Source organism: Scyliorhinus torazame, chromosome 4 (genome assembly GCF_047496885.1).
Source record: "Scyliorhinus torazame isolate Kashiwa2021f chromosome 4, sScyTor2.1, whole genome shotgun sequence".
Classification (NCBI taxonomy): domain Eukaryota; kingdom Metazoa; phylum Chordata; class Chondrichthyes; order Carcharhiniformes; family Scyliorhinidae; genus Scyliorhinus; species Scyliorhinus torazame.
In genome coordinates, this window is record NC_092710.1 from 142,363,714 (window position 1) to 142,381,586 (window position 17,873).

General features: G+C 43.3%; 1 protein-coding gene across 1 annotated transcript in view; it reads right to left on the minus strand.

Moving 5' to 3' along the window:
- eipr1 (EARP complex and GARP complex interacting protein 1) overlaps window positions 1-17,873 on the minus strand; it is a 113,664-nt gene that overhangs the window by 72,869 nt on the left and 22,922 nt on the right. Inside the window, exon 4 of the mRNA XM_072498691.1 lies at window positions 4,715-4,871. Coding sequence (XP_072354792.1) covers window positions 4,715-4,871 — 157 coding nt within the window. The remainder of the gene's footprint in view (window positions 1-4,714; window positions 4,872-17,873) is intronic.

Sequence of the window (17,873 nt, forward strand, 5' to 3'; positions counted from 1 at the left end):
TCATGTTGCAGCTGTATAGAACCTTAGTTAGGCCACACTTGGAGTATAGTGTTCAATTCTGGTCGCCACACTACCAGAAGGATGTGGAGGCTTTAGAGAGGGTGCAGAAGAGATTTACCAGAATGTTGCCTGGTATGGAGGGCATAAGCTATGAGGAGCGATTGAATAAACTCGGTTTGTTCTCACTGGAACGAAGGAGGTTGAGGGGCGACCTGATAGAGGTATACAAAATTATGAGGGGCATAGACAGAGTGGATAGTCAGAGGCTTTTCCCCAGGGTAGAGGGGTCAATTACTAGGGGGCATAGGTTTAAGGTGAGAGGGGCAAAGTTTAGAGTAGATGTACGAGGCAAGTTTTTTACGCAGAGGGTAGTGGGTGCCTGGAACTCACTACCGGAGGAGGTAGTGGAGGCAGGGACGATAGGGACATTTAAGGGGCATCTTGACAAATATATGAATAGGATGGGAATAGAAGGATACGGACCCAGGAAGTGTAGAAGATTGTAGTTTAGTCGGGCAGTATGGTCGGCACGGGCTTGGAGGGCCGAAGGGCCTGTTCCTGTGCTGTACATTTCTTTGTTCTTTGTTCTTGTTCTAAAATTGGATTCGAACTGTTTTCTGGCGGTTTTTTTTGCGTTGTTAGTAAGTGGACAAGGTGATGATCAATGATGGAGCAAAGGTTAAGAATGTGGAACTATTGACAAATGGAGAGATGTGGGCGAAGTTACTGGAATCACTCATGATTACTCTGATCTTGTAGAGCCTGGGCAGAAAGGGGCTATTGTTTCACTTACTGTTACAATTCCTCCTGTCCCATTTCCTATTGCTCCTGCCCCTTTGCTCCTCATCTGATTGGTGGTGGCAAGGGCTATTCAGCTGAGCTGAGTGCTACTGGGCTCCTCTGGAGCAATGCAGGCATCGTAAGCGTCACCCGAGAACAACACTAAGGGAACTCTAAAATGTTCCATTTGGCAACATGCCTCTTATTGTATTCTTGCTGTGCAAGTGTGTGGGGTTCCTGACCAGAGCCATGGCTTGTCATGCTGGTTCAGATGCATGTGGAACAGAGGAAGGTGCAAAATGCTACCATGATGATGACATGATGCATTGCCTATTGTGTGCAACTGCCGCACACTGAGGAATTGGAACGCCCATGTTTCTTGAAATGACTGAGTTTACATAAAGCCGACCCTAAGGAATGTTGTGATGGCCCATGTGCTTTGGGGGAAAAAAGCTATATTTTATTTGGAGTGATGGCCCCTTTAAAAATTAGGCTTCTCTGGAAGATGATTTCTTGAAAAAGCACCTTATTTCCAGCAACTGATCATATGACCAAGCTACTTGGGAGTCAGGCAATCAAGAAATTAAATACAGGGGGAGTAAATTATTATGTGTGATTCGGTTTTCAATCAATTTAGTTTTAGATTTAGAACAAACTGGCTGAAGGGAACATCTCTTTCAAGCAGAATTCAGTTCAAATTCTGTATGCTGGCCAAATGGGGTTAAACCAAAGGACACTACTAACCATGAGTTGAGCTAGGACATTAGAACCAAAATAACAAACAAAAACACCCTCACACTAAACTAACAACCATCCGAGGAAATGCCCTCAGACCAACCACGGAGCCAGAAAAATAGCAAGAGTAAAAGTCAGGAAAGGAGGATCCAGGCCTCAGAGCGAAAAGACACGCGGAGCGAAGTGGAGCAGAGCATGGCGGACCAGGAGAATAGTCATCACGGACGAACACTGGTGGAGCAGTGGATGGAGCTCCAAAAATACAGGGACTCCATTAAGTAGGACCTCAAGTTAGCTGTGATGTCGGCCATAGAAATTGCTTTGGCCCCCTTCAAAGAAGTGCTGGAAAGAATAGAGTGGAGACTGCAGACCTAGGAGGCAACAGTGTGGTACCTGGAGAAAGCAGCCACCGACCACAGTGATCAGATCGCCTTCCTCGAGGCAGAAGTGGCATGGTTGGTAACCCCAGGGAGTGCTCAAGGGAAAGGTGGAAGATCAGGAGAACAGGTCTCGCTGCCTAACCCAAGAATTGTTGGGCTACCTAAGGACACAGAGAGCAGAAATCCAGTGGAGTATGTTGCGCAGATGCTCGGAAAGCTGGTCTTAGGGGAAGTCTTTACTGTTTAGTAAATGAATGACCTTTACAGCGACGAATACGGTGATGGACGGTATGTAATGCTCAGCCTCTTGTGAATATATACACCCCTAACAGTGATTACGCAGACTTAATCAAAGAAAACCATAGCAGAAATCTCTGGCTTAGTCTCCCACCAACTCATCATGGTGGGAGACTTCAACTGTGTACAGGACCAAACAACGTACAAATCCAGCTCCAAAGCGTGGAAACAATTGGTGATGGTAAAGGAACTGAATGTCTCAAGCCATCGACGAGTATGTATCTGCCACCAGAACGGGGAGGTCTCACCCTCCACATTCTGGGAGGCACTGAAGGCGATGATAAGGGGAAAAATAATAGCATACAAGGCACTCAGGGACAGGAAGGAGAGTTCAGCTAGGCAATGGCTGATCGACTCCATATTGATCACTGATACTCCACGGCCCCGATCGTGGAACTAATGGCGGAGAGGAAAGAGTTGCAGTTGGAATTTGACCTGTTCTCCACCGGGATAGTAGTGCACCAACTACGCCAGATATGGGGTACCTTTTATGAACTCGGAGACAAGGCTAGACACACCTGCTGGCTCACCAGCTGAGAAAGCATGCAGCCACGAGGGAAACAGCACTGGTGAAGGACAGGAACGGTAAACTAGTCACAGCGCTGGATAAGATCAATGAGGCCTTTGTGACCTTTTACTGGGAGCTGTCCACCTCCGAGCCCCCAAGGGAGACTCAAAGATGAGGTGGTTTCTCGACAGGCTGGACATAACAGCTGTAGAGGAGGAAAAGAGACAGGGACTGGAAGCACCACTAGAGCTGGGGGACGTCAATATCTTTAACGTAACTGACTTTCGGACAGAGTACAGTTAGTAGTATTCATATCCTTTGATTTTCGTATGGTAAAATTATTCTATTTTAATAGTGAAGCTTGCAGTTTCATTCTTTTAGTAAAGACCTCCGTTTTTGGATTTTCAAACAAAAATAATTAAAATGTTACTGGTCCCTCCTGAGATCATAACAATGTGCAGGTAGTCAATGGCATCCTGTACCATGGGGAACTTGCCACCCATGCTCACTCTGGTTGATTGCCTCTCTGGCTTTTGTCAATTGCCAGAGGGATTGAGACAAAAGTGTTTATCTATTTATAGAGAGCCTCGATAATCTCCCTTATTGAGCCATGTTTTACAAACTGTGGAATATTGCTCAGAACTCCAGCAGCAGCCTGAAAGCAGCTAGACACAAAAGGTTAACAGTCATGATCACTTTGATTGCCCCAGACAATGCTGACATTACCCTGCTTTGAAACTGTAGCAGTTGTGAAGCAAAGACTTCTCATGCCGTGGTTCCTTGATGAGATGAAGGTAAGACAATTGCTCCCTGAATACTTTCAACTGATATCTCCTGTGACCGAGTCCTTCTCCCCTTTCCCCTTATAGTTTATCCGTCTTTGTGTTTCAACGGAGGCTTTAAATAAGCATTTCACTCATTCACGTCATCACTTATCTGCTCTACATGCTGTCGACGATCTTTTGGCGCAAGTGCTCAAACCCCTTAGGAAGATGGTGTCCTGTGCACTTCCCATGGGAAATTGTTCCAAATAAGTAACATAATAAATTGTGAGATGCTCATCATTATACCCCAAATCTACTTACTTTCCAAATAAATCTGTAGACATTAGAACTATTCAATTATTGTAATATCTAACCGATGGCTATCTGCTTTGAATGCATTATACATTTTATCCTGAAGCTTTAACTGGAAATAAAAATTAATCTTGTCACATCGTATGTGGATATTATTCTTTTCGCAACATATCCAGGTCACGTAAACCTATATAATGGGCTCCGCGCAGCCCAATTTATGCCCCTCTATGTGAAAAAAGGATGGTTCTTCAATGTGGAAAATACCTATTATAGCACCATCTGTAGGAATAATGGGTACTGCAGGTACTTATTTGGATTTTTCAATGAAACATGCATATCTCGTATGTGTATATGAAAAGAAACACACATGCAATTAGTTAAAATTTTAATCATACCCACATGGCTAAACAATTAATGATCCTTTCCAACTAAAACCTCAAGGTAAAAAATATAATGCAAAGCCAATATCTATTGGCAAAATATTACAATCATTTTAAACAGCTACAGTTGCTGTAGATTTATTAATTAAGTTAAGTACAGTTTGGGTATAATGTCAAAGATCACACAAATTATTATCTTGTTATTTATTCGGAAACATGTCAGTCTCATTATTTCATATCTCGATGTCCACATTTCCCATTAACAAATACCATAATCCTAGCTATGTTTTTGAATAATATAAAGTTAATAGCTTGTTAATCGGAGTAGAAAACTGATGAATAATTACCTGGAACATAATAAAAACTCTTTGTTTACTAGTCTAAGACATATTCAAATTACATATACAAATGACATTTTACTTTGCTGTGAATACATATTGCCTTTTTCCAAAGGAATTTTTATTGTTTAGATGCTCCAATTAAACAGGCAAATATTTCACTTAGTTCCATCCTGAAGGATGCATTTGAAATCTTTTAGATCAATACTGAGCGACCTACCAGGACATGTTGCCATGGGCTGTGTTGTCAAGGTGACAAAGCAGCTCTAGTGTCTGCGGGTTGCTTGATGAATCATCAGGAGATTCATGACTGCCTGATTCCAATTCCTTTGGCATACGCCACACGGCAGCACATGTCAGGACTTTACTATCTGAAGCTAAGGAACAACATAAATTGATTATTAACAAGTCTTTTAATAAATGCAGAGGAAAATATAATTAATTGTACTCTCAGATGCAAACAGGTTGAAAATAAAGCACAAGAGCCCAGTTATTTAAAAAGAAAAATCAGCACCGTATTTGGTATAAACTTATAAACAGATCAAACTATTAAAAGCCAATGGCACAAATTCTATTTCACGGTCGTCGTTCGGGCCAGTGATACTTGCTTAGTTCTGGACAATTTCCAATTCTATGTTCATTAATGCGGGCATGTTAAGTTTAAATGCAATTAAACATCTTAATTAAGCAATAATATAACTCTCAGTGCGCTGCGCCACATTTTCACAAGCAGCATTGGGACAAATGATCAGTCTCAGTGCTGACAAACTAAAGGAGCAGTCCTACAGTACGCTCTTTAAATATTGATATTGTTTACAGAAAAAAATTGATCAAACAGCTTGATGGATCATACTGCACGTTTCCACTATTTCTTGCCATCATCTTAGAAAAGACAGGTTTAGAAGTGCCGTCGGGGGATACTGTAATAATCTTCATATGCAGAAAAATGTGCCAAGAACCAAGTGATAGGAAAAAGAGACAAAGAATTGTAAAGGAAAAGAATAAAGGGAATAAACCAAACTAACTGCACCAATGATAGCAGCCAGCATGGTCTGATACTCAGGATGCCTCGGCTAATTGGTTAAGATGTCTGATGGCCTGAATTTAGCAGTGGAGTCATATTTCATAGAACTGAAAAAATCTTATCTTGGAGTTCTGTTCATGTCAAAGTGAAAAAAGAAAATCTTTGCGATTTGACACAATTACAGATTTTTAACTCCCACCTGGGCATCAAAAAGATAGACAAACAATGGTTTCATCCAATTTGTATAATTCCAAATTTGCTTTGGAGCCTTGTGTCAGAATGTTTTATGCCCTTGATATATGAATGATGTTACAAAAGGTATTCAGTCAGCATCTAATGATGTGCTAAAATTACACCAATCGTAAACTTAATTTGTTAGTTTGAATTTACAGCTGAAGTTTCTGAATTGCGGAGGAATTATATAATGGTAATTAGTACAACAAAAAACATCAAACGTGGACCTCGTAGTAAAATTATTTTATTTCCTTAAAACTTGTTGCAAACGTTATTTTAATTTATTCATGGATCTGCTTCTAAATTGCCCCAAATTTAGAGTTCACACTTTATACTGAATTCAGGAATTTGTCTTGAAATGAGTAATCCAAAAAAGATACTGTAGATTTCATTCAGAGAACCACAGGCTTTTGTGCAGCAAATCCCAGACAATGGCTTCTGAATGCACTCCCTATTAGACTCGACAACTTTAATATTTTATGTGCTCCAGTTACCCCCTGTGTTTCCATAAGAACCTTGTGATAACCGTGGTGTGGCTGTCGGAACATCTAAGGTCTCAGAGCTTGCGTGTTTTCCCTTCATCGATGCAAATTACTCACAAGTTACAAAGCAAAAATCAAGTGAGTCTTTATTGTAGACTGCTTAATTATATTTAGTTACATTCACAGAAGCTCTGTGTTGTGGTGGTTGTTGGCGAATATACTTAAACCTCTGCTTCCATAAAAACAATCTTTGAAGGACTGTTAAACCTTTAATAAGAGAAAACTCCATTCTATGTTTAAAATTCCTACTTTTCTTCTTAAATATTGCTGTTTCTCTTTCACCTCCTCAATCCTCTCATGAAAGTGCTGATTCACTATGGGAACAAATTCCTTGGGTCCCAGAAGCCCCTCTGTACCATAACCAAGTGACTACTTTCCACATGTACTTTGACGACAGCAGTTTAGTAAGTTGAGGGTAACATCACAGCGAAGACTGATCCTGTTGTTGCACCTTTTCTGGGTTGGTGATTTGACGGGGGGGACGGAGGGGGGTCAGAGGTGAGGGTCACTGGAAGATGATTAGGAGAAGGAGCCCTAGCTGTATTCCCCTCCCTGAATTAAAGGGATGAAGACCCAACTGGTTGATTAATTAATTTACAATTCATAACCCAATCAAACTATATAAAGCATAATTAAGAGCAGAACATGAATAGTGTTCTGTTCTGTCACAGCTTGGTGCCACATCAATACAGAAAAGGTAGAAAATGGCTCAACCTTATGCTGCCTCGCCTGAGAGTTTCACAATCTCAACTTGTCCATTTTAGTGAATCATTTTTCCAAATAAGAAAGAAAGAAAATAATTGGAAGTGCTGGTCAACCCACAACACCTTCATGAGTAGCTCGCTGAAAAATAGCATGCCAGAAGCCTGGAGCTGGATTATTCTGATATTCCCTTGGCTGTGGGGTGGTGTGATAAAGCTGCAAATAAAATGCATTACATTTGGGCTTATTTACTGTGTTCTTTTTAACCTCAAAAACAGGTTCAAGTATTAGGTTCTCCACAAACAGGATTCAAAAACTGTAACAGTTTCAATTTTAAAATGGTTGCAAATGGAGGGGACATTGGTTTAAAACAATTCTGTTGCTATAACTTCAAGAGATGCTTGTATTATTTAGTATGGGAGTTTTTTTTTTTTTTTAAATTTCCGCGTTCACAATAGTAAATTCAAGCTAAATCAAGAATTAATGTTTCCAGGTAATTCTTTGCAAGATTACGCCTCATTGATTTTTGGTTTGATGTGGCATATGTTGTAACTATTTACACATCACTTCAGCTTTTGATTTGAAGGCATTTTAACTATTTTTGACTACTTGCCAATAAGAAAGATATAGTCATAGAAAGACAAAAGAAGAGTTCAAGAGTCTCTACTGGTGGCTTTGTAATACTTATATTTTTTGCACATACATTTGTTTTCTGTTGAATTAGATACAGCCACTGGGAAGATAATGTACGGCAGACTTTTTTAATTTAGCTATTAACCACACACAGGCAGTTCATTCCATTTAATTTGATACTCATAGGGTGTGATGCTCTGCCTCATTTCATTCTAAATGGTTTTTTTAAATTCATTGCTTTGTTTGATGGCACACATTTAAAAAATAAATCTATTAACCTGGCTACCTGAAACCTCAACAGTTAATTTTGCAGTTCCCTCCCTCATTCTTACTACCTTTCATATGACCCCCTCAGATTCGTTGCTTTTGTTTCAAAGATTCCCCAGTGCACTTTACAGTGGATACTCTAGTGGTAAGAAAACCTGCAGCAAGGAAAATCAATAGAGCTGATCAGAGAGTCCATGCTACTTCAGGGATAATGAGCATTCAGTGCCACAGGAGGAAGGATAGAGAGGAATTGGAAGCAAGGCAAAGCATAAGAATAAATTCAGGAATTACCAACGTAGGAAGCAAAGGAATATGAAGAGTATAATAATTGCAAAATAAAAAAGACAAGAAAAAAAGAGAAATTAAATGAGATAAAATGAACAAGCAAAAAGGGGGGTATTTTATGTCATTGCTGTTTACTGCAATCTTACAGGCATGCACAAAATAACATTAGTCTTGTTAAATTATTCAGAAAAGAAACTTGCATCCACCGTCAACATTTGTACATAGAATTCTGACATTCAGAACATGCTGCTCCTTCTGGCCCCATCTGCCTGACATTCTTTCCAATGAATAATGAATGCAGAGCATAATCCCAAAGTATCCCAGTACAGCTTCTGCGAGGAATGCTTTGAACTACCAGAATTAACATCAGTGACAGGATACTCGGGGCAGAAAGTTTAAGGTGAATATCCCAACATCTTAGTGGTTCAGTTCAGCATTTTTCCATATCAATGGCGATAACTGATGTATGTACACAGAGCTGCACAAAATGTACAGATCAGTGACAAGAATCAGTACATATTTCAATGCATTTCTTTTTACAGATTACAAGTATCTTGATCTATCCAAGTGGGTTCTGGATTCCCTGCGGTAGCCCTCAAGGCTATGGGGCGATGTCCGTTTACATTGCTCCAGTGTTGTCTGAAATAGTGCCCTTAGGATCCAAGTCCTCCCATAAAAGTAAGGAGCAGCTTTTCCTGCAATTTTGTTGAAATTTATACTTAGTTGTCTCGCTCACATAAGCCAAGTCATAAATGCGAAGCTTTTATAATAGAATTTGCAGTCATAATTTTACAATCTTGCGATACTGTGGCATTCCAATTGAGCCAAGATTTCATCAAATTCATATGATAGAAACAAAAGTGACGAAGCCCAGGAGCATCCCATAGCTGCACCAACTGCGAGATTATTAGAAAGTCTGAACATTACTAAAATACCTTTGTACATGTCAGCGCCATGTTTGCTCTGGTACATTGTGGAACTCTGAGGTAGAGCTCTTTTATATCCTAGTCATTTCTCACAAATAATTATTTTTTAAATAGAGTTCGTAAATGATGATTCAGAGGTTAATCAATTCCTCTGTTAACTAATTTAACAAATTTAATGCCCTCTCCGTCTGCATCCAATGCCTCTTCTCCCTTACTAGTTATAAAGTTCTGCCCAATGCAAAAGTGTAACCAATTGAGACAAACTAACACGAAAGGGATGTGCAAAGTTAAATAGAAAAATAAATGGAATTTAATATCAAATTTATGGACCTGATAATCTTCATCCCAGAGTACTTAAGGAAGGAACACTAGAAATAGTAGATACATTGGCAATCATTTTCCAAAATTCTTTGGACTCTGGGATGGTTCGTACAGATTGGAGGATAGTGAATGTAACCCTGCTATTCAAAAAGGGAGGTAGAGAGAAAACAGGGAACTTTTGGGTGTCCTGGCCTTCAACCCACTACGGGTGGCACAGTAGCACAGTGGGCAGCACTGTTGCATCACAGCGCCAGTGACTCAGGTTCAATTCCCAGCTTGGGTCACTGTTTGTGCAGAGTCTGCACGTACTCCCCGTGTCTGCGTGGGTTTCCTCCCACAAGTCCCGAAAGACGTGCTTGTTAGGTGAATTGGACATTCGGAATTCTCCCTCCATGGACCTGAACAGGCGCCGGAGTGTGGCGACTCGTGGCTTTTCACAGTAACTTCATTGTAGTGTTAATGTAAGCTTACTTGTGACACTAATAAAGATTATTATTATTAATTGCCTGGATGTGAGTGCTGGTAGGGTGGAAGTCTGCTTCTCTAGTACCTCAGTGTGGCTGGGAGATCTGATGCCGTTTCTATGCACCAGAAGGTGAAGTACACTTTACTTCTCAAGAACAGAATTGAATATCCTGCAAGCACACTGTCTGGGATCGTGCATCACATATAAATAATTGCCACTTGGTGTGGCGTCCATGGGAGTTGGGGGGGGAAGGGATCATTGACTGTAGAATTGTATCCTCGCAAGGGTGTCATTGTCTTCAAAAGAGAAGAAAATAGCACGGTAGCACACTGGTTAGCACAGCTGCTTCACAGCTCCAGGGTCCCGGGTTCGATTCCCGGCTTGGGTCGCTGTCTGTGCGGAGTCTGCACATTCTCCCCGTGTCTGCGTGGGTTTCCTCCTGGTGCTCCGGTTTCCTCCCACAGTACAAAGATGTGCAGGTTAGGGGGATTGGCCATGCCAAATTGCCCTTAGTGTCCAAAAAGATTGGGTGGGGTTACTGGGTTACAGGGATAGGTGGAGGTGTGGGCTTCGGTAGGGTGCTCTTTCCAAGGGCCGGTGCAGACTCGATGGGCTGAATGGCCTCCTTCTGCACTGTAAATTCTATGATTCTATAGACCAGTGAGCCTAACGTCAGTAGTAGGGAAGTTACTGAAGTCCATTAGCAAGGATTTCATAGCACATCATTTGGAAAACAGTGGTATAATCAGCCAAATTCAGCATGGATTTATGAAAGGGAAATCATGCTTGGGAAATCTATTGGAATTCTTAGCGTATGTAACTAGTAGAGTTGACCAGGGAGATCTGATGGATGTGATTTATTTAGACTTTCATAAGGCTTTCGACAAGGTCTCACATAGCAGATTACTATGTAACGTTACAGCCCATGGGAATGCGGGTAGTATCTTGAGATGGTTAGAAAGCTGGTTAGCAGACAGGAAGCAAAATGTTGGAGTAAATGGGTCTTTTTCCGATTAGCAGACAGTGACTAGTGGGGTGCCGCAGGGATCTGTGCTCGGACCCCAACTCCCCACATTATATATTAATGATTTGGACGCGAGAACTAAATGTAGCATTTCCAAATTTGCAGATGATACACAGTTACGTGGGAGGATAAACTGTGAGGAGGATGCAGAGATGCTTCAGCAGGATTTGGACAGGCTGAGTGAGTGGGCACATGTATGGCAGATGCAGGATAACATGGATAAATGCGAGGTTATCCACTTCGGTAGCAAAAATAGGAAGGCAGATTATTATTTGAATGGTTGTAAACTGAGAGAGGTGGATACTCAGCGAGACCTTGATGTCCTCATGCATCAGTCGCTGAAAGTAAGCGTGCAGGTACAGAGGCAGTAAAGAAGGCAAATGGTACATTGGCCTTCATAGCGAGAGGATTTGAGGACAGGAATAGGGATGTTTTACTGCAAATGTATAGGGCATTGGTGAGGGTACACCTGGAGCATTGTTTGCATTTGGTGTCCTTATCTGAGGAAGGATATTCTTGCTATGGAGAGAGTGCATCGAAGGTTGACCAGGCTGATTCCTGGGATGGCGGGACTGTCATATGAGGAGAGACTAAATCCGTTAGAATTATATTCATTGGAGTTTCGAAGAGTGCTTCAGGATCATCCAGGATCTCATAGAAACGTATAAAATTCTAACAGGATTAGGCAGGGTAGATTCAGAAAGAATGTTCCCGATGTTGGGGGGAGTCCAGAATTAGGGGTCATAGTTTGAGGATAAGGGGTTAACCTTTTAGGACTGAGGTGAGAAGACATTTCTTCACCCAGAGAGTGGTGAATCTGTGGAACTCACTCCCACAAAAAGTCGTTGAGGTGAAAACATTGTGCAATTTCAAGAAGGAATTAGACATTGCTCTTGGGGCTAAAGGGATCAAGGGATATGGGGGGAAGGCGGGATCAGAGTATTGAACTTGATGATCATCCATGATCATAATGAATGGCGGAGCAGGCTCGAAGGGTGAATGACCTCCTCCTGCTTCTATTTTCTGTGTATGTTTCGATGATGTTAAAAACACCCAGCAAAAGTATCAGGGTAGTGAGCTCACCGTGGGTCAAATGTTGGAAGGGCTGTGGAGACAGCAGGTCTCCAATTTCTCACTGCCAGCCAGCATGCCGGTTTTCTGGCATGTTCCTGTCTCAGGAGCCATTTTCGACGAAGTTGGTTGAGGGGATGGGTGCTGTATTTGACAAATAGCCACCCACAAATGGTGGGTAGACAGTTCTACCTCTTATAGGGCCTATTCAGGTCACTATACAAGATGTTGAGTGGAATTTTCCAGTCGGCAGTCGCAGGTCACCATCCCCACACACCACCCGTCTCCTGCCGCTGAGGCCATATCCTGGGCAAGGAATGTAGACGGCATGCCGGCAGCAGATCCGGGGGGGTCCCTTTAACTTCACCCTGCCTCATGGCCACAACTGCCAGTTAGCTGTAGCTGTGGCCACAGGCAGTCCTGTCGAGGATCTCCCCACCCCACAATAAGTGCCTGGCCGTTGCAGCTTCTTTGAATCATACAATCCCTACAGTGCAGAAGGAGGCCATTCAGCCCAATGAGTCTGTTCTGACCCTCTGAAAGATCCGCCCCATCCAGGCTCACTCCCCCACCCCATTCCCATAACCCCACCTAACCATAGGACATTAATGGGCAATTTAGCATGGCCAATCCACCCAACCTGCACATCTTTAGACTGTGGGAGGAAACCAGAGCACCCAGAGGAAACCCACGCAGACAGGGGAGAACGTGCAGACTCCACACTAACAGTCACCCAAGGTTGGATCGAATCCAGATCCTTGGCAGCTGTGCCACCGTGAATATTAAAGGTTTCTTTTAAGCCTTCAGAGAGGCGCTCTCTCTTTTGCCTATCTACATTAGCAGCTTCCAACTCTGATGCCGGGGCTGCCGATTTCTCACAGAGAGCCTCCTATTGTCCCCTTAGCATTGGGTGTCTGCCCGCTGTCCATAATTGGACTGGTATCTAATTGGTCTGCTCGTCAACAACTGTGTCATCACCAACAAAATGCAGGGTTGGGACCCAGAGATGCTCCCGAAGACAACGTTCCACCCCCAGAATGTGAATTTAGTTCCTCATTTCCAGAATGCACCTACTTTTCCAATCCGCTCCTGATTCCATTTCCATTAACCGCTGACGTCCTACTTCCCTTTCTGACCAGAAGGTTTGCTGACATCGTAAGTGTCTTCATCACCTCAAACACGGTCCCTTTTCTAATCAAACAGCTTTCATCAAGCCCTCATCAAAAACCCACCTTTTATCCCCTTCTGTTTTTTGTGCTTTGCGCACAAGCAATAATCCCAACTGACTCCATCTCTCCTTATACGTCAATCCTGCGATCCCAGGAATCTTCTCTGCACTCTCTCTATACCAAGAGCATCCTTTTTCAGATAAGGAGACCAAAGCGGCACACAATACTCCAGGTGTGGCCTCACAAAGGTCCTGTATAATTGCTGCAAGACAACCCTGCTCTGGTACTCAAATCCTCTCGCAATTAAGGCCAACATACCATTTGCCTTCTGCTGTACCTGCATACTTACCTTCCTGTCTGTGGAGACTGAGCCTGAGGTGTGACCACATCTCTATATGTGCTATCCACGACACTCTCCGCAGATATTTAAAATTTGCTTTCTAACTTTTTGTATCTTCAGAGAGTGGTCTTGCCCTGCTGTAACAGTAGAGGCTACAAGGGAGACAGCTGATTGGGTAAGGATAGTGGGTAAGGTCAGGTAAGTATTTACTACTTTTACCGCTTATAGTTTGCAACATCATTTTGTAAGAGCTATATTTTGTTGTAACAAGGGCCAGGAAGAAAGGACCCTGGAGTAATTGGCATTATCTAATATAAAGCATCTTCCAAAGAATTAATTTAAAGGGGCAAATCATGGCAGGAGAGCTCAAAGCCGTGGTGTACTCCTCATGCTCCATGTGGGAAGTCGGGAACATTTCCAGTGCCAGAGCCAGCATGTACGCAGGATGTCTCTCCAGCTGCAACTCCTGAAAGCCTGGGTTTCAGAGCTGGAGTAGCGGCTGGGGACACTGTGGGGCATCCGCAAGGCAGAGAGTGTTGTGGCTAGCACATCTAGAGGTGTGGTCACACCACAGGCTCAGTCTCCACAGACAAGAAGGGAATGAAGATGCAGCAGGTGGTAAAGAAGGCAAATGGTATGTTGGCCTTCATAGCGAGAGGATTTAAGAACAGGAGCAAGGATGCCTTGCTGCAATTATACAGGCAATTGGTGAGGCCACACTTTGAAAATTGCATGCCATTTTGGTCTCCTTATCTGAGGATGGATGTTCTGACAATAGAGGTTGTGCAGAGAAGGTTTACCAGGCTGATTCCTGGGATTGCAGGATTGACGTACGAGGAGAGTGAGAGTTGGTTCGGATTATATTCACTAGAGTTCAGAAGAATGAGGGGCAATCTCATAGAAACTTAGAACATTCTATCAGGGTTAGACAGGGTAGATGCAGGAAGGATGTTCCCGATGGTTAATGTGTCCAGAACCAGGGGTCATAGTATGAGGATACAGGGTAAACCTTTTAGGACATATGAGGAGAAATGTCTTCACCCACTCAGTTCTAAGTCTGTGGAATTTGATACCTCAGGAAGTAGTTGAGGTGAAAAGATTGTACATTTTCAAGAAGGAGTTAGATATAGCTCTTGGGGCTAAAACAATAAAGGGATATTGGGGTGGGGGTGGGACAGGTTACAGAGTTGGAAGATCAGCCATGATCATGCTGAATTTTGCAACCAGACTCCAAGGGCCAAATCGCCTGCTCCTATTTTCTATGCTGGCAGAACATACTTGGTCAATTTTCCATATTGTCAGGTGAAGTCACACGGGATCAGGGGTGAGGTGGTAAGATGGATACAGAACTGGCTCGGTCACAGAAGACAAAGGGTAGCAGTGGAAGATTGTGACTAGTGGTCCACAGGAATCTGTGCTGGGGCCTCTGTTGTTTGTAGTGTACATAAACGATTTGGAGGAAAATGTAGCCGGTCTGATAAGTAAATTCGCGGATGACACCAAGGTTGGTGGAGTGGCAGATAGTGTTGAGGATTGTCAGAAGATACAGCAGGACATAGATAGGTTGGAGACTTGGGCAGAGAAATGGCAAACAGAGTTTATTCCGGACAAATGTGAGGTAATGCATTTTGGTAGGTGAATGAAATGAAATGAAATGAAATGAAAATCGCTTATTGTCACAAGTAGGTTTCAAATTAAGTTACTGTGAAAAGCCCCTAGTCGCCACATTCCGGCACCTGTTCGGGAATTGAACCGTGCTGCTGGCCTGCCTTAAAAGCCAGCTATTTAGCCCAGTGTGCTAAACCAGCCCCTAACAGAGGGGATATACACCGTAAATGGTAAAACTCTTAGGAATATAGAAAGTTAGAGATCTGGACGTGACGGTCCACAGATCTTTGAAAGTGGCAACACAAGTGGACAAGGTAGTCAAGAATGCTTGCCTTCATTGGACGGGGCATTGAGTATAAAAACTGGCAAGTCATGCTGCAGTTGTACAGATCCTTGGTAAGGCCGCACTTGGAATATTGCACTCAATTCTGGTCGCCACACTACCAGAAGGATATGGAGAGGGTGCAGAGGAGGTTCACCAGGATGTTGCCTGGCCTGGACGGTGTTAGCTATGCGGCGAGGCTGAATAGACTCAGACTGTTTCCAATAGAAAGATGGAAATTGAGAGGTGACCTATGTTGCTCTGTTTCTCTGGTTCTAAATATGGCGGTCAAGATGGTCGCCTTCCTTAATCCTAATTATGTTTGCTTTAGAGTCGGCAGGTATCTTTTGATACCGCCACAAGGTTCAAACCCGAATACTGATCAAAGAGCCAATACACCAGTTAGTTAGTTCAAAGTCAATACTATTTATTTACACACACAGTAAGATCTACACATGCACAAAGTAGTACAAACTAAACTATCTCTAACGCTAATGCCTATACTTAGCTTCGGGTGCCCACTCAGTCAGAGGAACAATGGCCGTTGTTCAGATCTGAGGTTGTTGGTTTCGATGTGGTACAGGAGAACAGCTAAGGTCGTCCGTCTGGTAGCGAGCGTTCACCTTGGACTTACTTGCTTCTGGTGCAGCTGGTGGATGGGTCTCTCTGCTTTGAGAGTCAAATCCAAGAGAGCGATTCTCTCTCGGGGGTTTCTTCTTATACCCGGAGGGGCTTTTGGGTGGGCCTTGAACTTGGCCTCAATTAATTGGGCTGTATCTTGATCACTCGTATTGATCTTGACCAATAAAGGGGTGGGTGCCTTGATGGCTGGGCGGGTCCTATGTGGCCACTGGCCTTGCTTTGTTGACGCTTTTGGTTTGGGGAACTGGCGCCACGATGTCTGGAGCTAGATTGGTTGCTTGAGTGTCTTTCCTTTGTTCCCGGAGATGGGCCATCAATATGTTAATTGCCCTACAGTTTCAGTCCCATCTGGGAGCTGTTTCTTCAATATGCATACAGGCTCTGTGCCTGCTTGCTTTCTTAACATTGTCCATAATTCCCTAAAGTCTTTGCGATCATCCATTTTGTATTCTGGAATTGGCCATCCCAGATGGCTACACCTGATAGAGGTCTACAGGATTATGAGGGGCATGGATAGAGTGGATGGGCAGGCACTCTTTCTCAGGGTGGAGGGGTCAGTCACCAGGGGGCATAGGTTTAAGGTCCATGTGGCAAAGTTTGGAGGAGATGTGCGAGGCCAGTTTTTATGCAGAGGGTGGTAAGTGCCTGAAATGCGTTGCGAGGGGAGGTTGTGGAAGCAGATACATTAATGGCATTAAAAAGACATCTTGACAAAATACATGGATAGGATGGGTATAGAGGGATACGACACACGGAAGTGCTGAGGTTTTGGCAAAGATTGGTATCATGACTGTACATGCTTGGAAAGCCGAAGGGCCCTGTTCCTGTGCTGTATTTTTCTTTGTTCTTTGTAAATGCTACTGCTGCAGCAACTTGGCTAGGAGTGAGCTAGCTCTGGAGCAGAGGACTTAAATAGTAATCCTGATTAGTGTCACATGTAGGCTTACATTAACACTGCAATGAAGTTACTGTGTAAATCCCTTAGTCGCCACAGTATGGCACCTGTTCGGGTACACAGAGGGAGAATTCAGAATGTCCAATTCACCTAAAAAGCACATCTTTCGGGACCTGTGCGAGGAAATCGGAGCACCTGGAGGAAACCTATGCAGACACGAGAAGGTGCAGACTCTGCACAGGCAGTGACTCAAGCTGGGAATCGATCCTGGGTCCCTGGCGGTGTGAAGCAACAGTGCGAACCACTGTGCTACCGTGCCGCCCAGAATTTTGTCAGGGCTGTTTATGTGGCATATTCAGCTGTTACTTAATATCACGTGAATCAAATTGGCTGGAGATGGCATCAATGAAGGTGGAGGTCTCAGGGGAAGGCAAGAAGTACCTGATAAAAAATGGATGTAAATACTTGAGCCGCCCATTAGTTTCTCACTTGTCCAACACAATAATTAACTGCTCCTAGCAAGTGAGACGCTTTGACCTTATTTTGGCAAATTGCCATCCTATTCCAAACTGTCTCTCCTGTCTCTGTGCTGCCAACTGCTTATACAGTCTTGTACAAGCTGCCTTTTTCTCCAGTTAAACATTAGAAAGAAAAATGTCAATTTCTGGCCCGCAATACAAGGTTTGCGCTCTTGCCAGTGACTCTATTTCACTCCACAATCACTGTTTCAGGATGAACCAGATTATTTCCAATATCGGTCCCATTTAACCCTAAATGAACTTCAGACACCATGGGCGAAATTCTCAGTAATCGGCGCGATGTCCGCCGACCGGCGACAAAAACGGCGCAAATCAGTCCGGCATCGCGCTGCCCCAAAGGTGCGGAATCCTCTGCATCTTGAGCGGCCG